The following is a 20,392-nucleotide window of genomic DNA, read 5'->3' on the forward strand; positions in this document are numbered from 1 at the left end:
GCCTGCGGTTGCATTCTGATTGACTGCAGTGAGCTATTAGGGAATTTGTGATTAAATGATCCATGAATTCTGGTTTTGAGGGAAATCAAGCAGAACCATTCTGGTCCCTCCCTACCCCCCCTGCCCTCCAATCGCAAGGCAGCCCAGCTGGTGACATTCTTTATGGCAAACATGAGAATGCCATCAGAAACTACCATGTCTGAAGAGAAACTCTGACCAGGACTCTCACTGGACAGACATTCAGTTCTTTGAACACTGAGTGCAGAGTAGCCCCTTACAGTCTCTGTGAGCATTACTCCTTCTTTTGGCATGTAACTTGCAAATGGACAGTTTATATCTCACCTCTTTCAAAGTGTATTTACTCTCTAAAATCTTGGACTTTATTGTCCATTTGCATTTTCAAAAGCTCGTTTCTCTAAGTCCATAAGATTGTGCATCATGATGTTTAAGAGCTTTGCTCAGGGTCATGTCCCTTCAGATTTTGAATACCTCCAAGGATGGAGCCTCCACAGACACACTGGGTGACCTGTTCCAGAGTCTGTGCTCCCTCAACCTCCCTTCTTCCAAGATAAATGTTTTATCTTACACTTAAATGGAATTTCCTCTATTCCAGTTTCTGTCCTGTTACTTCTGTCCTGTCCTCACCACTGAGGACATCTTGGTCACTGCAGGATGCCTCCATCTTTTTTACTTCATCAAATATTTATACACATGGGCAGGATCCTCCTGAACCTTCTCTTCTCAAGGATGAATATGTCTCTCAGTTTCTTCTCTTCTCAAAGATGAATATATCTCTCAGTTTCTGCTCATATGCCAGCTGCTCCAACACCTGACCCATCACTGGGCCCTTCACTGGACTCACTCCAGCCCGTCCATGTCTCTGCCCTGCTGAGGAGCCCAGCACTGACATGGCACTCCTGGCGTTCCCACCAGTGCTGGATGGAGGTGAAGAACCACCTCCCTTGATCTGCTGGCAGCACTCTGGAGGCTCTTGGCCTTTCCTTTTTGCTGTAAGGGCACTTTTCCAGCTCCTGTGCAACTTGTGCACCAGGGCCTCTGTGGTTTTTTCTGCAAAGCTGCTTTCCAGTCACTTGCTCCTGCTGCTTGAGGTTATTCCTCCCCAAGGGGTAGAACTTGGTGTTCCCTTTGTTGAAATTCATGAAGCTCTGTCAGCCCATTTCTTCAGCCTGCTGAGGTCACTCTAAAAGGCAGCAGAAGCCTCTGTTCTCTCAAATTTAACTCACAATTTTGTGTACATAATGTAGGACACCTGTATATCTCAAGCAGGACTTCTCAGTTCTACTCTTAGAGCCAGAAGAGTGAAAATTAGATATCCCACAATGTAACTTCAGGGGTCTAAATTCCTTATTAGTTGTGGTTCTGAGAAGTGCTCTCCCTGTCATATCTCATTATCCTCCACTGCTCACTGGAAAGACCATATTTAAATATCAAAGCCCTGGTGCATACATTTTATTTCAGCCTCTGTGTGTTTTAACATTATTAATATTGAAATTCTGAGATTTCAACAGAGATGGCAAAGGTGTCTCTCTGCCTCACACTCTCTGCACAGCCCTCCACTCACACGTCATTGCTTTTGCAAATATGAAAGCTCTATCCCAGTCATCCACATGCCACAAAATACATAAACAATGAACTTTGAAAACAAGCCACCTTGCAGCCTGTGTCTATTAAAAAAATTCTGTTTGGTTTTGTAATTGTCTAATTGGCTTGGTTCACTGAATCAGATTAATCTGTGAAAGGAGGAAGTGAGATTCTGCTTCTCCCTTTACAGCTGGAGGACAGCATGAGGGCAGATGAGCACTTTTGTGAATCTAGGACACATTTCTCTCCCTCCTCTGCCCTTTGCAGGAGCTCCTCTGGATGGACCTCATTAGGAATTCTTACTCCTGGCAGCTTCAAGCCATCTGTTGCTACAGAAGAAAGTGTTTGCTGCAAGCATTTCTTTTCCTAAATAGTTGCAGAACAGTTGGTGCTGTCTGGTGTTTGGGGTACTCCTGGAGGGTGGTCAGTGTTCAAACACGACCTGTCTAGCCAGACACTTCCAGTCTTTTTGCTAAAACACACCCAGCCTCCAGATCTGGATGGATCACAGTGAATGTCAGCTGCATCTACAAATGCCTTTCCTGAAATCAGAACAAACTTGGGCTCTTTCTAAACTTCTTTTCAACAACTAAAACGGTCTCGACCAAATCATTTGCAAAACTCAGATATTGCCACTGGCATGGATCACTGCCCACTTCAAAAACTGTGGTTTTATTTTGCCCTAGAGATGAAGACACAGTTCCTTTATCACGAGATGGAGCTGTGCCAAGTGAGTTTCAGTCTCACTTTTCTGACGGGTCATTCTGCAGACCAAGAACTTTTTTTGCCTTCCCTGAGCTTTAGACCCATGGGGATCCTTTAGTGATGGGTTAAAAGGCTTGGCAGGACCTCAGACCCCAGGTAGTGCCTCCCTCTTTGGAAAAGCAAACTCAGATAATACTTAAACTACCCACTATAATCAATGTAACCATTTGTTTTAGGAACTCCTCACAAGAGGAAGCATTCCCAGTGTGTGTCACCCTTTAGGTAAAAGCACAGGGAAGGTGGGAGCATCCCAACCAGCCTCTTCCAGGAGTAACTAAAGAAGGAAAGAAGCTCAGTGATCAGAATCACTGTTCAAAGCACAAAGCAGTGGCTGTTCCATGAGGGACTGATGGGAATACAGCAATGAAAACATGCAAGTAATAAATTAAGAACAGTAAGAACAAGAACTAAGGGAATGCACCAGACTTCTTGGGACCCATGGCAGGACAGACTTTGACTTGTAGAATTCAGAAAATCAGCTACTTTTCCTCTTGGTAGCCAGTTCAGAGTTACTACAAGTGACCTATCACTATAGGTGAACTTGTGAGGGCTGATCCAAGGATGTTACTGTGAGGAGAGAGCTACAGAGGGCTTCACATGGTGCTGTGGAGATTTTCATTCCTTCATTTGCCCCCACATTAACAGCAGAGACAGTATTACTGAAATCTTGGACACTTGAAATCTTGGCCCAACATGAAAGTTGGGGAAAAAAAGTGTATTCATGGTTTTGACCCACTTAAAAATAACCTTCATGTTTCCCACCTGCAACAAGTTAAAAAGAGATCTCAATTTCTTTCCCAAGTCACAGGCAAAATTCTCTTCTCATCATCTTCCCCACTGAAGGATCCTAAGCTTTTGTGAATGCTGCTGGGGCAAACCTGCTCCTCGGAGAACAAAAACTATCATTTTTGATAGAAAAGAGTGCTCTTAGCTGTAAGGAACTGGCCTGGGATTAAGGGCAGTGTGAATGTTTCCCAGCTGTGTGATAGGGATGCATCTTTCAGAAATGTCATGTAATTTGTGATTTTGTAAAATTAGTATTCCAATATCCTTCTTTTAATGTCTATTTCATTTATTTCCCCACTTAAATTATAACAAGGAAATATTTTTCTATCTAAAGGCTTAGGACTTCAATGCATACTACTACTACTACCACCACCACCTATACATCACTACATATATTTTCACTGTTATTAAAGAAAACAATCCAAGGCCTGTTATAACTCTGATCCTCTGATTTGTTGATTCTATTCTACACCCTTCCCTGAATCAGTGAGTCTGTATCAATCAATTTTCACCATGTCCTGTTCCAGGCACAAGGCTGGACTGGATGATTTCCTGAGGTCCCTTCCAAAGTGAATTATCATATGATCCTGTTATATTGCTCAACTGGCTAATGATGCTTGGATGACACATTTCATCTGAAGAGGTGACACATTTCTGGTTGTTGTGGTATCAAAGGCCTTCAATTACTGAAGCAAACAATAAATACAGAGCTCACTCAGGTGCATTCTGATGTGTCAGCCAAGAGCAACGTTAAATCTGAGAAGAAGGGAGCTGTGGAGAAATTTGGCTTTCCTACTCATTATAAACAAAATCTGTGAAACAGAATGATCTGCAAAAGGATGCAACAAAAGTAGGATCATTTAATTTGCCTTTCCTACAGACTAGGCAAAATAAACAGTGTGAAAGGAAAAAGGAAGCTTCTTGAAGTGCCCATGACAGGGATACATAAAATAAGGGAACAATTTAGTGGAAACGGAACTTGATCATCTAACCTCTGAATAAAACAGAGACAACTTCAAAATTAGATCAAGCTGCTGAAGAGCTTTTCCAGTCAGACTTTGATTATTTCAAGGTTAGCACTGGGGCAACCTGTTCCAGGACTTGGCCATTCTCCTTGTGATGCCTTTTTTCCCTGGATTTCACTTTCTGCTGTTCCTGTCTGTTGCTGCTCATCCTTTTGCTGCACAGCTCCAGCTGGAGTCTGGCTCCATCCAACCACCCATTCCACATGGGAATGGTCCCATCTTTTTAGTGCTGGTACAGCTCCACAGAAAATCAATTTAATTGCCCTGGGCTAAAACAAAGGGAAAATCTACCTTTTCCTTCTGTGGATTCACATGGTGTTGAAATTTTCTCCTCCTCTGTGTAATAATTCTACAGTGTCCCCATGTCATTCCCAGCTCGCTTTTCTTTACGCATGGATCTGAGCATTGCCTTTCATGATGCAGAGAGAAAGAACTGTTTAATACCTCATATCCCAGCATCTACTCTTGGTACCTCACTGGGATATTGCCATGGAAACAGGGGAAGTTTGAAATAAAAGCGAATACACTCACTTTTCTTATTTTTCAGTAGGGACTTCAAAATTTACTGCAGTATAAAAAAAGCTGTGTGCCATCTGCTTATTGAAAATTGAATGCAAATATTTCTTTTCTTTCTTCTAGAGCAATAAATCACTGCCATGGTGTATCCCCTCAGAAGCATCCCTAGAGGTGGTGATGAGTTTTTGAATAACTTGCTGTCCAGAAGTTAAGGTGATAAGAAATATCCTTGTCCTTCAGCCAGGGATGGAACAGATAAAGAACAGACTGAACCCAAATGGAAGGCAACATGTACTGGAGACAAGCAGAACTGTGAAACCAGCTGCTGGAACAGAATTTAGGTTCTATAAGTCACACAACCTCCCAGCTATTTTGGGGGAAAGGTAATTTTTTACCTATGATAGGACTATGTAGGAGAGTCTTCACAAACACACCGGCATCATTTTCCCCTCTGTGGTCATTTTATCTGTGGATCAGTTGAGACAAACACCACTGAACTGGAGGGCTGAGTCCTCTGCTTGCAGCAGCATGAGGCTCTCAGGTCTTGTGACTGATTTATTCACACTGTCTTCTAATAAAGGGCACCAGAGTATGGTTCTTTATGAAGTCAGTGGAGATAAGGAGCTATCACATCTAACTCAGCTGGCTGGAGAAGATGATGAGTCTGTGTAAGGCACTGTTTCTTCCTGCTGAGATCTGTACAGGATCTCAGATTCTCTTCATGTTATGTGCCACAGCAGAGACCTGAGTCCATGGTAGGAGCTGGCTAGAAGGAAGATAATCTCTTTTCACATTCTTGATCTCTTTCCTTGTATTGAGATTTCTGCTGAAGAAAACTTTTGTCATAATTTTGAATATTGGTTTTATGACCCAGGTTTTATTTGCCTATCGATATCCTGTCTCTCTGAGGTGGGGTTTTGCTCTCTGCACTGGCATCAGAGTTTTGCTACACAAGGAAATTTCCTGTCACTGGGGGAGACAGTCCAGACACACCACTGAACCTCTGACAGCTTTCCAGGAGAGAGAAAAGATGGGGCAATGCTGATGAGTGCAGTTGTTTCTTTGCCCCTAATCTCAGCAGCCCTTTCGCCAATCAGTGGTTAAAGATATGAAGATATATAAATGGTTAAAGATATAAAGCTTATATCTCCTTATGAATTTCACAGTCTCAGGCTGGCCAGGAGAGGCTGACTTAGAACTTTTCTTTAGGTACAGGGTCACCATTTCCTCTAGAAGCAGAGGGAGCAGCACAGCCTCCTAGGTCTTGCACTCTGCACATAATTCTGCTTCACAAGCAGCTCACGGGGCTGCAGCCTTTGCAGGGCCATCCATCTCCTGCCTGACTTTGCCTCTCCCAGAGCTGTTTCAGAAAAAAAGGAAGCAGTTGCAACCAGACTGTGTCTTCTGTTGCTGTTTCTCTGGTAATCAGACAGCTACACCAATAATCATGTCCTTACAACCCTGGCTCCTGCTTATCACAGCCTTGTCTGGGAAGGAAAGCCTGCTGTGCCCTGCTCACTCAGCCATCCATCACCTGGACATCCTCAATGATTAATGTCTCCCTACCTGAGCCTGCACAGCTCTCCCTGGGAGGCACTGAAGCTGCTGCGTGTGCAATGTTTTGGGCCCACTGGAAGATGGGTATGAATGATCATTACTAGCTAAGTCCTGGGTGCTATGAAAATGTCCATAAATGACTAAGATTTACACAAGATTTATTTTAAGTGTGCTTAGATTTTGCTTTGTTTAAGCTTCCTCCTCATTCACAGACACCAGGCCAAATCTTCCACTGTGTCCATTTGGAGAGAGACAGATCCATTGTGTCTGGAGAATTGTTGTTGATACTGAGACTATATTTAAGTCACTGCTATTATATCTATGGGATAAATCTTGATTGCAGGTGTCTGCTTTGTGTTACACTTTTTCAAACACAGTCACAGTCTTGTTCAGGCTGGGAGGTTCTTCAGGAGGTCTCTAGCCCAGATTCCTGCTTAAAATTGGAACAACACTAAAGTCAGACCAAGCTGTTTACAGCTGTTCCCACGTGGGTGCTGTGGTGGGTTAACCTTGGCTGAGACAAATCTCCACTCAGCTGCTCTTGCACTTCTCAACATAACACAATGGGGGGGAAAAAATAAAGCCAAAACCAAGGACCAGAAATATTGTGGACTGAGATAAAAACAGGGAGATCACTTATCTCTTACTGTCATGGACAAAGTAGACTTAAACCAAGGTAATTAATTTATTGCAGTTCAAAGTAAATTTGGATTATGAGAAAAAAATTGAAACAGCACATTCCCCCCATACCTTTCCCAGTCCTGCCTTCACCTCTTCATTCCCAGCTCCTGAGGAGAGGAATGGGACTAAAGCTGAGGTCAATCCTTCACAACCCCTTTTAGTCACCCTTCAGTCCTCACATCTCCCTGCTAGGAACATGCTGGGTTGGCTAGACTGTCTTTGGGTTTTCAACTTGTGTAAGGATGGACCCTGTGAAAAGGTCTTTGAAGGAATAGAATTTCTTATACACCAGTTTCCTACAGAGGATTAGCTGGAGTAGAGCAGGCCATGTATCTCCCCAGTAAATCTGAGGTAGAATAAATGCCTCTGTGTATTTGTCCAGAAACACACACTCCATTGGGACTGGAAACTCCACACAGCATGGCCATGGGCTGAGGAGAGCCCTGAGTCCCAGTTTCACAGCTCACCTGCTACTCAACATCTCAGTAGGACCCTGACCTCATGGTGGATAGGAACCCTTGTGCTGTCTCTCTGGCTGTGGGACATCTGCAGGGAGCTCAGGAGCATCTCCAGATCATCATTCCTTCAGCTGTTCCACTAAAGGCCAAGAGATGCAAAATATGTTTGTTTGTTTGTTTGTTTGTTTTCCCAGCAAGATGACTGAATCCTTCTGTCTCTACAACTCATTCAGCCTGCACCATGTCAGGTTATCTAATGAAATACAGGGAAGAAATAGCAAATTTGAAAATTCATCTGCTAAAAGAAATTACATGGTCACTCAATTGAAAAACCCTTGCTCCCACTATCAACATGAGATGGATTTAAATGATCAAAGGCAGGCCAAAATCAGCTTGAAATTATCCAAGTGCAATCAATTGTGTTTGGGGTGCCACTGCCCAAGGGGCCTCCCAGAGCTCCCTCTTTCACTTTAACAGCCTCTGGTCACCTCTTGTTCTTCTTGTTAGCAGACCTGCCAGACTTGATTGACTTGTTTGCATTAGGACCAAGTCTGGCAAAGCCCTTTTGGCCTACAGGCTGTTGCAAGGAGGTGAAGAGTGTCCAAAGGACAACAAACACTTTGTGATTTGTGTTCTAGATTCCTCCCTCTCCCTCTCCATCCCTCTCCCTTGGGGGAGCAGACACTAATCATTGCCTGCAGCACTGGGTGATTAATTTAAATGATTTAGCACCTGGGGATTAACCTTCACACAGAGATGGATGTTTTGGCTGTTTCCTACATTATTACCCTTACAGCAATTACCTCCCACAGATACTTGCTCTTGTGCTAATGAGCCAGAAGCTATTAGCATCCACGTCCGCTATCTACGTGTTTTATAGTTGCAGGAGGGTTTTTCCTTGATGACCACAACTTCTGGACAGGTAAATTAACAATATGAGTAGAAAATACTTTTCTGAAGACATTTCTGGAAGGAAAAAGGAATAGGGAAAATTATATTAGCATTATGAAGAGAAGTGTGTCATAAGCAGGAAATCAGAGCCAAGGAGAAGAGAATCAGACTCTGTTCACTGCTGCTCTACCTCCCCTTTATTTTTTCACATCTGTATTCAGCTGAGTCCCATCTCAATGCTGTTGGCTTTTCACTACCACCCATCCATTTGTCCCATAGCACCCGACATGCTCTTGCACCAAAATATGGATTATTTTAACACATCAGTCCAAATATTTCTCCTGTTTACATTGATATAAATTCAATGAATTGCTGTCAGAATAATTGTGAAATGCAGAGCCTGTACCATGTTAGTTAGAGCCCATGCACAGCACAGAGACAGACCAACAGACAAATACAAACTGGGATCACTTCTACTGTGCAGTGTTTCACAATGGCAACATGAATCTGGAATTGAGGGACGTTGTCTGCCTGCTTCATCTCTGCTCCTTGTCTCCTTTTATCTCTTGGTAAAATTATTTCAATTGTCTTAGCAGCTTCCTTTTTATACATGGAATTTCTTACATTTTACGAAGTAGAAATAAAAGAAAACACAGCAATAGTTGTGATCACTAAATATGACCCATCAAGAGGCATAACTCATAGCTTGAGATCAAAGTCACTCGTGTTGTGAGTTGGACTTCTCCCCTCTCATTTCTGTGTAGAACACAGCAAACCTCTGTCCTAAAACTCCACAGATGTCAGTTTGCCTCTGCATCCAACCATTCAAAATGCAGCTGGTAACACTCATCAGACACTACAACAGTGAAACAGATAAAAGCTATTGCTCTCAATCCACTGGGCAGCACAGGACACCAGAGGATGGAGTAAACTCTTCTTGCTTGAAAAAGCAGCTGCTGGCTTTTGTGGAGAGAAGGACCATGACATACCATATGTTCTCCTTTTGTTCAAACCTAAGTTTGAATATTGCAGCTGTTGGTTGCACCCTTTGGAAATAACAAGTTCATTCACATGACCTGAATTTCCAGAGCAAAGTTGGGGTCTATTGTGACACAAGACCATTTCTGTAGGAGGTATGGAGGAGCAAAGCTGATATTAAAGTAGAGGGTTTTTCCTGCCTCTCAACCTTGACTAGAAGGTAGAAGGGAAAGATTAACTCGGTATAGACTGGGGTGGTATAGGTTAGTAGATTCTATCTCTAGCATTTCCACCTTCTTAGAAACCAAGTGGCACATTCCTAACTTAGCCAGACCCTGGGAGAAATAACCCTAGACCTAAGTCAGGACAGGTCATCTGAACCCATGACAAGTGTTAAAGTCAGGAGTTTTCATCAACAGTAGTTATGAAAGTGGCACAGTGCATTGGCTTCCTCTACAAGGACATTTTCTTCCTTTTCTTCATCAGTCAGCATTTCCCAGCAGTAAAATGCTGGAGGCCAGGATAGTCTGAATATAAAGTCATGAAATAGTTGGGTTTGAAGACACCCTAAAGATCATCTAATTCCAGGCCCCCCTGACATAAGCAGGGACACTTTCCACTAAACCAGGTTCCTTCAAGCCCCATCCAACCTGGCCTTGAACACTTCCAGGGATGGGACATCCAGGCCTTCCTTGGGCAACTTGTTGTGAACCAGTTTAAACCCAGAAGAGCAAAGAAAGCTAAGCCTCTGTGAATAAAATGGATCAGACTCAGAAACGTTTGAAATATACCCAAAAAATGTGATTAAAACCAAATGAGGCTAGATGTTGGTGCAAAAAAATTATATATTTGATTTCATAGTAAAAGAGGCAAAGAGAATGAAAGATAAAAGAAATAAAAAAAGAAATAGGGAGAGAAGTGTGCATGGGGGGTGGAGGGACAGGGAGAGACTGACAGGGATTAGGTGGAAGCATGTCACCCATCCAAGGGTCCCAGTGACATCTTGTTGCTCCTCTCTGTCTATTCTTCTTGGTGGTGAGGGTCCCTGTCACCACTGCTGCACCACGCTGTGAAGTGTAGAATCCCATGGATTAATATTCATTTTGGGCAGGTGGGAACACCCAGGTGCCTCCCTTAAGGGGGCTGTGTTGGGCACTGTCCCTTGCAATGCTGAGGGGCTGTTTCATCATCTGCAGTGCTCTGGTGGAGGGTCTGGGGACCCTTTGGAGGGACTTTGATGGGCCATGACACCCCCTGTGCTGTGGACAAGCTTTTTCCTGGGGGAAGGGAGCCCTGCAGCTGAGCTGATCTGCTCAGGAGAGGATGAGAGGTCACTGCACCTCTGGCCAGGGGCTTTTCCACCACACACCCCAAACCTCTTCCCCCCACCCTTTGGTGGAGGGTCTGTGGAGCCTGGCAGCTGACAGCCCCGGGGCTGTGGTCGCCTCCCCAAGGTGCTAAGGTTGTGCTCTGTGAGTGCATTCTTTATGGTCCCCCGGGGCAGCTGCCCAGCGGGGAGGCCGGTTGTCCAGGATAGCTCACGGAGGGTCCAGGATCGCCCAGCGGGGGTTCAGGCAGCCCAGGCAGCTATAGTGATTTGCAGCTCAGCTCTTTAGTGATTTCAGCTCTTTTAGCATGCCTGGGGCCGTCACCCTGGGTATAGCCGCAGCAGACGCAGAGAGAGAGAGAGCAGCGCTGTGTGGATTCCGCAGGGTTCCTTTATTGGGGTCTCCGCGAAGGGTCCAGGGACAGCTCTCCTCTGCCGAACCGGGCAGAGCTAGGGGTTTTTATACCTTATAGGGGGATTGAAAACTGTCCAATAGTAAGGGTCAGGGGAAAGTGGCCTATGAGTCTACAGAGAGATAACAGGGTCCCAAAGGCGGAAGAGGGGGGCTTCTAAAATCCTTAGTCATGCTGACTTTGGTATTTCCTAGCTCAGGCTTCTGTTCTCCAAGGCCTTGCAGGCCTTGTGCCTGCTACAACTCCACTTTCTGTATTTAGAAAAAAGGCGTTCCCTATGGTTCTTTTAAAACAGTGGACAAGGCATGAGAACATAAGTAACACGATGACAATTACAAGAAAAATCCACAACATTCCCTTAACCAAAGATGCAACCCATCCCGTTAATCCCCATTGACCGAAGAGGTCATTGACCCAGTCTGGGGTCTGTTCTACTTTTAAGTCCTTCACAAGTCCCTTCAGTTTCTGGATGTTGGCGTGGATGGATTCCGAGCGTGAAGAGAGATTGAAGCAGCACATCCCTTCGAAGTCCTCGCAGCCATGTCCGTGGGCAAGCAGCAGGAAGTCAATCGCTGCTCGATTTTGGAGGGAGGCGTGTCTTGTGGTTTCTTCTTCCTTTAAGAGATCACTCAGGGCAGCAGAAGTAGCGTTAGCTTGCTTACTGAGCCAGCACCCAAGGTGATTTATGTCACCCAGGGCCTTAGCTGCAGCTACCCATGGTAGGAATATAGAGACCGCTATCTTTTTAGGTTTGTTCCAATCGTATAATTTGGGATCGCAATTTTCATCAAATGCTGTGTAGGACCTTTTGTGGCGTTTTAACTCGCTCTCTTTTTTCCAATTGTGCAACAAGGTGATATTTGGAGTAAGGGTAGACAGCTTTCCTAGGGTACAGGGACCTCCCTGGAGTCGGGAGGGGATCCCAGCCCATACTCTATCACCACAGATGAGAAACGTTCCCTTGGGTAGAATTTTGGGATGGAGAGAGGACACAGAGATCACACGAGCAGTGTAATTACACCAATCGTGAGGGTTGTAGGCTTTGTTAATTGGTGATATGTCTTTTCGGTATGTGTTTTTGTTCAGATCAATTTCAGGCAAATTATTCTTTGGACTTCTAAAGTAAAATTTGACACAGAAGGTGGCCTTAGAGGACCCCAATAAATCCAATTCTTGAGGTTCCTCAAGAGCATTGGGCAGTATTTTTGTCCACTGGTCCCAAGTTTCTACCTGGTGGGGTCTCTTACCTGTGGTGCGGAGAAGCTCTGAATTATAGGCGGGCCAATCATCGGCTACAAAAGGAATTCCTACTAGACATGTGGAAAGTGGGTTATCAACGCTCCCCATGGATAAGCACATGTTATCCTGTTTTAATGTTCTTGCTAAGGTTACCCAGACATTATGGCTCGGCTGTGGGCCGATCCAACCGACGGCACATGGCACGGTGAGGAACATCCAGGCAGCAGTGAGGACAGCGCCAACGGAGATATTTTTCATCTTTGGGCAGGAATGGGGCTTCTGATAGGGAATATAAGCAAAATTTGTTATTTTTATGGTAGGAGGGGAGGGTTAGGGTTCCTTTCTTGTTCCTTTCCTCTGTTCCTTCCACCTCCCCCCTTTATTTTTTGTTTTTTACTGTTTTTTGTTTTTGTTTTTTTTCTATGGTGCTAAGGGTGGGGGAGTGGGTAAAAGTTTAGAGGCTTTTGGTAAGGGTAGATAAAAGGGACGATAGGGTTTTTAGGGTACAAAGGGTAATAACATCTAATTCAAAGAACAGTTTTGTTTTCAGGCTGTGCCTGGCCTAGGGCTTGATGCCACAGAATGTTGTTCAGCTTTCTGGTTTGTCTGCTGCTGTGTGATGGGACAGTCGTCTCCTCCACTTGTGGATGTTTGGCGACGTCTTCGTCTCCAGGCCGAGCTGGTCTGGTTTTGAGGAGGTCTTGTGTTTGACTCAGGAGGATTCTTGTCACTGCTTGTGGAAGTGGTATTTGCAGTGCCTAGGTATGGTTTTATGTTTTTCCCTGGGTACCATCTTGGACCAGATGGTAGCAGAACACACGCGTATCCTCTTCCCCACGTGATGAGTTCGAAAGGTCCAGAGACTTTATGTGTTTCTGGGTCCTTCACCAGCACAGGTGGTTTCTCTGTGAGCTTTGCTTGGGTGGTATTTGCAAAGTGGCGAAGTATTGGTGGATCAGGCTCTGAGGTTGTACAGTTCAGGAAGTTGATGACATAGAGAGCCTTGCAAAGTCTTTCAACTGGAGAGGTGATTTTTGTTCCTCTCTGTTGCTGATTGAGGACTCTTTTGAGAGTCTGATGTGTCCTTTCCACGATGGATTGTCCTGTGGGGTTTGCAGGTATACCTGTCTTGTGTTGTATTCCCCACTCACTGAAGAACTCTTTTAACTTACGAGAGGTATAGGCAGGTCCATTGTCTGTTTTGATCTCCTTTGGTACTCCCAGGGTTGCAAATGCGAGGAGAAAATGTTTTATGGTGTGCTGCGCAGTTTCTCCTGTATGTGTTGATGCAAATACTGCTCCTGAGAATGTATCAACCGATACATGCACGTACTTTGACCTTCCAAAAGGTGCAAAGTGGGTTACATCTGTCTGCCACAGCTGGCAGCTGTTTAAACCTCGGGGATTGACTCCTGTCCCCATAGATGGTATTTGGTAGTTTTGACAGTTTGGGCATGTGGCAACAATAGCTTTTGCCTGATCTTTTGAAAGCTTGAACATTCTGATAAGGGCAGGCACATTTTGATGAAAAAATGAGTGTGACAACTTTGCCTGGGCAAAGATGTTAGGGACATTAGCAGTCTCTATTGCCATGGCTAAGGTGTCTGCTTTCCTGTTCCCTTCTGCAATGAAACCTGGGAGGTCAGTGTGTGACCTCACATGCATTATATAGTAAGGTTGTTTTCTGTGGGAAATTAAACGTGTTAATGTGGAGATCAATTGGTATAACTTTGGATTGGAAACCTCTTTGAGAAGAGCATGTTCTGCTCTCATAGCTATGCCAGCAACATAAGCTGAATCTGTGACCAGATTAAAAGGTTCGTCTTTGAATTTCTCAAAGGCTCTGACAACAGCTGCTAACTCCGCAATCTGTGGAGATCCCTCCACTATTTTTATGTCAGATTCCCAATTTTGGGTCTTAGGGTCCCTCCATGTCATTACCGACTTGTGGGATGACCCTGAGCCATCTGTAAAGACAGTTAGAGCTTTGAGAGGTGTCCTACTTTGGACTAATTTTGGAGTCAGATGAAATGTTACGTCACGATTAAAAAGCTTATGTTTTGGGATATGCACTGAAATTTGGCCTGTATAGCTATCTAAGGCATACTGGAGACTCTCATTGGTCTGGAGCAAATGTTCCAGATCCCCAGTGGTCATTGGCAAATATATGCATGTGAACTCACACCCTGCAAGGGAACGGAGGCGAGTTCTAGCCTTTTTTATTAAATGTGCCATAATTTCTTGGAAGGTGGTAATGGTCTTTGTGGGTTGGTTATTTGTAAAGATCCACTCCAGGATTAGTAAAGGGTCTCGAAGTTGAGTGTCCCATTGGAAAATCAGTCCATAGAACCTAGGTGCTTTTCCCAGAATGACGAACTGGAAAGGCAGGCTGGGCTCAAAGCGATGGGCTTTGCGTGAAGACAGGGCTTCCTGGACCTTGGTGATGGCATCTCGGGCCTCTGGTGTTAGAGTGCATGGAGAGTCCAGATTCTCCTTGCCCCGAAGAAGGTTGAACAGTGGAGCGAGGTCCTCTGTTGTAATTCCTAGCAGTGGACGTACCCAGTTGATGGATCCGCACAGACTGTGTAAGTCTCTCAGGGTTTTTGGGTCGTCTCGGATGGTGAGCTGCTGGGGTACGATGGTCCGTTCCCGGATCTGGAGTCCAAGGTAAGTCCATGGATTGGTGTACTGTATTTTGTCCTCACGGATCTCAAATCCTGCCTTTTCTATGGTTTCAATAGTCTTTTTAACTGCTTTGTCCAAGTACGTTTTTTCTGGTGCACAGACCAGGATATCGTCCATATAGTGATGGATGATCGCACCTGGGAATAGGTTCCGAACAGGAGACAGGATGTGAGCAACATACCATTGGCATAGACTGGGATTGCATCTAAGTCCTTGAGGAAGAAAACACCAATGATATCTCTTGAGTGGAGCCTCTCTGTTAAGAGAGGGAACGGAGAAGGCAAACCGTGGAGCGTCCTGGGGATGCAGCGGGATGCTGAAGAAACAGTCTTTAATATCAATGATAGCAAGTGTCCAGTCTCTAGGCAGCATCGATGGTGAGGGCAGGCCAGGCTGGAGGGGACCCATGTCCTCGATGACCTCGTTGATTTTGCGAAGATCGTGGAGGAGCCTCCACCTGTCCGTTCCAGGCTTTTGTAGTACGAAGACTGGAGAATTCCAAGGGCTGGTGGTCTCTACGATGTGGCCTTTGGCGAGCTGTTCATCCACAAGGGCATGTAGTGCGCGCAGTTTGACTTTAGAGAGGGGCCACTGCTCGATCCAGATCGGGTTATGGCATTTCCAGGTGAGACGAGGAGTGTCTGGCAGTGCGCGCTCCTCAGTGGCCCCAATCAGAAATCCGGACTGGGAATACGTAGGGAGGCTCCCCACTGACATAAAATGTCCCGTCCATACAAGGTGATGGGGGCCCTTACCACAAACGGGCGGATGGTTGCCAACTTGCCTTCAGGCCCTTCGACGAGGATGTTGTTCTTGCTCCGCATGGAAACTGTAGCTCCACCGATCCCTGTGATCATGCCTGCCACAGGTTGTAGCTCCCAGTGTGCTGGCCATTCTGAGCGGGCGATGATGGTCACGTCTGCACCGGTGTCCAGCATCCCTGGTAGGTGGAACTTCTCTCCTCTGCAGGTAAGACCGCACTCGATGACAGGCTTACTCGGTCCCACAACTTGTATCCACATTGCTGTGGGGTTGAGAGGAAGCTGTTCCCTGTGATTCTTAGGGAGTAGAAAGGCCTGTGCAAATGGGGTACCCTTTGGAAGAAAATATGGTAAGTCTGTGCAGTACACCTGGACAAAGATTTCTTGTCCCGGGTGCACTGTTTGTACTTCTGGAACAACAAATATTTCCTTTGGGCTATGGAGAGAATCACCTATAACTAGAATGTTAGAAGGACCTCCTTTTGGTCCACGTTTGCCTGTGGGAACACGATAAACATTGTTATTTTTAAAGTCAATGGACAGTGCAGTTACCAGCTGACGGCGCGTTCCCTTTGGTATTGCTCCGTGTGTTGGATCCTCCTCATGTGGTCTGGAATCTCCTGGGATGGTGCGTGACTGGGTCTGGGTGGCCTTTGATTTGGTGTCCTTGCGTGGGGCCCCACCACGCTCCGATGGAAGTTTCCCGGACGTGGCTGATAGTGCTGCTGATTCTGGGGCCTTTGGTGGAAATTGCGAGGGTACCTGGGAGGTGACCTCTCTGGACAGTCCTTTATAAAATGTCCAAAATCTCCGCAGTGGTAGCAGCGGACCTGATCTTTAGAAGCTATTACTGCATATGCACTAGAAACTCCTTCTGCAACACCCTTAGTAACTGCTTGGGCCACTGTGTCGTCAGTGGACAGGTGACGTGTGCAGCTTTCCAGCATTTGCTCTATGGTAGGTTCTATGTCCATGGGTAAGGCTCTCAGAATTGTTTTACATTTTTCATTCGCATTACTCATGGCAAGTTTACACAACAGTTCTTTTCTTGCCTCTGTGCTCTCTATTTGTTTTTCCAGAGCATCCTTAATTCTATCCACAAATTTGATAAAGCTTTCATCTATTCCTTGTTTGATAGTAGAAAAATGGTGGGTAGGGGTAGAATCATCTGGGGTGAGAAATAAAGAGGTTTTTGCTGCTATAGCCACGTCTTGTAATGTTGCCTTAGGTAAAGTATCAGCTTGGTCAGAGGGTTTCTGCAAATCCCCTTCACCAGCCAGCTGTTCGAGTGTAAAATTTGGCTTATCAGCATCTGCAGCATAGTTATCTGATAATGTTTTTAATTGCTTTTTCCAATGCCTTTCCCAAAGCATGTACTCGGCGGGAGAAAGGAGGCACTGGGCAATATTTTTAATATCGTGGGGTACCAGAACATGTGCTGAGAACGTAGCTTCTAGGAAATTTCTAAAAATATGTGAACTTCTACCATGTTCTGTGGCTGTATTTCTTAATTGCACAAGTTCTTTATTTGTAATAGGTTCCCATGTCTTTCTATTAGTGGCACCTCCTTTTTTCCCCTTCTTATATTCTACTGGAAAGGCAGTAATTCTCTGAGCTAACTGCCAGTCCCCTGCCTGTGTGGCTTCCATTTTTATTTTTGCCCAAGGATCAACATATTCTATTTCCAAATCAGAATCGCTGTCACTGCTGTCATCAGATGACGAGAAGTGAGAGCTAGCAGGCCTTGCCTTATGTTTCTTATGGCTGGCTGGAGCTGCATTTGGCAGAGGTGCCTGTGGCTGGGCAGGGTATAAGGCAGCACATGGCAGGACGTGGCTACACGTGGCACATGGCGGGGTGGCCGTGCAATGCGTGATACAGCATGCACAGGACTGGGGGGCGTGGGGAGGGGGGGCAGAACTGAAGGAAGTCTGGGGGGTCCCGACCGGGGGCTGCGGAGCGTGGGTATGGGGTTGCGCAGCGAGGGTATGGGGGCAGGGGGTATGCGGGATGTAGGAGGCGGCGGGACTGAGGGAGGGTGCGGCGGGCACGATTCCGGCGGCAGGCAAAAGCGCGGTGGTGGGGGGGGGCACGGGTGCGCAGGCGGGCTGGTCCCGTGCCGCAGCAGGGACGGTGCCGGGGACAGGGAAAGACGCGATGGTAGCGGGGGGGGCGAGGGCGGGAGAGGGAGGGACGGCAAGGGGGGTGGGGGTGGCCTCAGTAGGGTCGGGGGGAGCAGGGGGAGGGGTGGGGTTTGGGTCAGTCCCGGCGGGAACTAGCGCAGATGCTCTCGGAGATAACACAGAGCAAGGAGGCGCGCAGGATGTGGCTCCCGAGGGGCAGGCAGGGGGGAAGAGGGGGTGGGCAGGGGCCGTGGGCGCCCTGGGGTCGGGTGGTTGCGGCGCAGATGGCGGGACCCTAGGACCCAGCGGAGTGCTGGATTCCAGGGTGGAGGGGGTGTTATCTCCTCCATTAGCATTTGAAATAGGCGCTTCTGTTAAGTGAGATAAGAACTTTTCGTTTCGTTCGACAGAAGTTAGCCCTGAGGCTAAAATATTTTTGTTAGTTTTTTCTACAGCTTTAGTTATAGCGTGGAACATAGGTAAAAACCGAGTTACAGAAAAGTCTTGGTTAGTTTGAAACTTATATATCGTGGTCCCAATTGTATCCCAAAAGGAGTCTAAGGTAATAGTCTGTGTATTAGTATCTGGGAAGTGGCAGAGAATCCATTTTATAAAACGTTTCAGGTTAGTTTTTGAAAGGTTACCTTTAGAAAAAGAAAAGTTGTTAGAAGATAGGATTTCTAGGATTAGGGAATATAAATCTCTCTCGTTCTGGGATCGTTTCAACGTACTAAGCTTTGATCCCATGTTTCAGTTCCCGCCAGCAGAAAAAAGAGAAAAAAAAAGAAAAAACCCAAAAAAAAAGGACCCGAGGAAAAAATATTTTTGCGCGCAAGAGAGGCTGTGTTAAACTTACACTTTTCAGCCTGTTGTGGGTCAAAGTTCTGCTGGGGGTCGTCTGCTCATCAGCCTCCGCGGACACTCGCGTGCCCAGGTGTCGTTGTTGCGGGTCGGCTGACGTCCTGTCCAGAAGAGTCCTTCTAAAACGGAGAGCTTCTCCTTCCAGGATCTCTGGCGAGCGGAGGCAGTGACAATTTCACGAAGAAATGCTGCTCCTCTGAAATGCCAGGTCCGGCATTCAGTTCCGCGGCCAGGCTATCACGGCGGTTCAGATGTTGGCCCAGGGGCCCCCCGCTGTTCGGGCGTCGGCTCTGTTCGGAGCGCCAGCTATGGTCCCCCGGGGCAGCTGCCCAGCGGGGAGGCCGGTTGTCCAGGATAGCTCACGGAGGGTCCAGGATCGCCCAGCGGGGGTTCAGGCAGCCCAGGCAGCTATAGTGATTTGCAGCTCAGCTCTTTAGTGATTTCAGCTCTTTTAGCATGCCTGGGGCCGTCACCCTGGGTATAGCCGCAGCAGACGCAGAGAGAGAGAGAGCAGCGCTGTGTGGATTCCGCAGGGTTCCTTTATTGGGGTCTCCGCGAAGGGTCCAGGGACAGCTCTCCTCTGCCGAACCGGGCAGAGCTAGGGGTTTTTATACCTTATAGGGGGATTGAAAACTGTCCAATAGTAAGGGTCAGGGGAAAGTGGCCTATGAGTCTACAGAGAGATAACAGGGTCCCAAAGGCGGAAGAGGGGGGCTTCTAAAATCCTTAGTCATGCTGACTTTGGTATTTCCTAGCTCAGGCTTCTGTTCTCCAAGGCCTTGCAGGCCTTGTGCCTGCTACAATTCTTCTCCCCCAGCCCTGAACATTTTTTTGTCTTATCTCCATCCACCAGCATCTCTCAGTCAAAAGGCCTGTTCAGGGTGGTGTGGTCTTCTCTGCAGCTTTTGTAACACAGTTTTGCTATAATAGGCAAATTCCCTTCATGAAGATGTTTAAGCTATAAATTACAACATTCAGCCTCTGACACAACCTCTGCTAGGGACTCACCACCCTCATGGTAAAAAGTTTTCTCCTGATATCAATTTAAATGTCTTTCAGTTTAAAGCCATTCCTCCTTGTCCTATCACCCCCTTGTTCCTCTCCAGCTCTCCTTGTATCCCCTTCAGTTCTGGAAGAGGAACTAAAGTCTCCTGGGAGCGTTTTCTTCTCCAGCTAAACCACCCCAAGTCCTTAACCTGAACTCACAGCAGAGGTGCTCCAGCACTTTGATCATCTTTGTGTCCTCCCCTGGACTCCAGCACTTTCATGTCCTTCTTGTGCTGGGGGCTCCACAGCTGGATACAGTGCTCTGGATGGGGTCCATGAGAGCAGAGTACAGGGGCAGAATCATGTCCCAGCAGCAAAATAGTAATTTATACCTCTTTCAGTGGCTGAATTCAGAGTGACACACTGATTCCAGGTCTTCCAGAGCTTTTGTTTTCTGCCTTTTAATCAAATAACAGTTTTGGGTGGTTTGTTTTTTTTTTTTTGTTTTGTTTTGTTTTTTTTTTTTTTTTTCCCTGGCTCTGAAGATCCTAGAAATATGTTTTGAGGGTTTTTTTGTGTTTTTTTTTTTTTCTTTCCTCTTTTTTTTTTTTGTGGTTTTTTTTTAATTTTTTTTTTTTTATTCCTAAACGTATTGTTTTATTATCAGAAATAAAAGTATTTTCTTCTCTCAGTTCTAAATGTTTCAGTTTCTGTTCAATTGGATATTGCTTTGTCCT

General features: G+C 46.0%; 1 protein-coding gene across 1 annotated transcript; it reads right to left on the reverse strand.

The window, feature by feature from the left end:
* Positions 1 to 10,778: 10,778 nt before the first annotated feature.
* LOC135285755 (uncharacterized) lies at positions 10,779 to 18,967 on the reverse strand. Its single transcript, XM_064398381.1, has 2 exons — positions 18,664 to 18,967; positions 10,779 to 12,517 (listed from the first exon to the last, which is right to left on the reverse strand). Exon 2 carries the CDS (start codon positions 12,494 to 12,496, stop codon positions 11,195 to 11,197), a length of 1,302 nt encoding a protein of 433 aa, XP_064254451.1. The 5' UTR covers positions 12,497 to 12,517; positions 18,664 to 18,967; the 3' UTR covers positions 10,779 to 11,194.
* Between the last annotated feature and the right edge of the window lie 1,425 nt (positions 18,968 to 20,392).

This window comes from Passer domesticus, chromosome 1, assembly GCF_036417665.1.
Source record: "Passer domesticus isolate bPasDom1 chromosome 1, bPasDom1.hap1, whole genome shotgun sequence".
In the NCBI taxonomy this organism is placed as follows: domain Eukaryota; kingdom Metazoa; phylum Chordata; class Aves; order Passeriformes; family Passeridae; genus Passer; species Passer domesticus.

Excerpts from the sequence above, each read along its gene's own strand:
- LOC135285755 (XM_064398381.1), bottom strand. The coding sequence starts at position 12,496 with ATGAAAAATATCTCCGTTGGCGCTGTCCTCACTGCTGCCTGGATGTTC.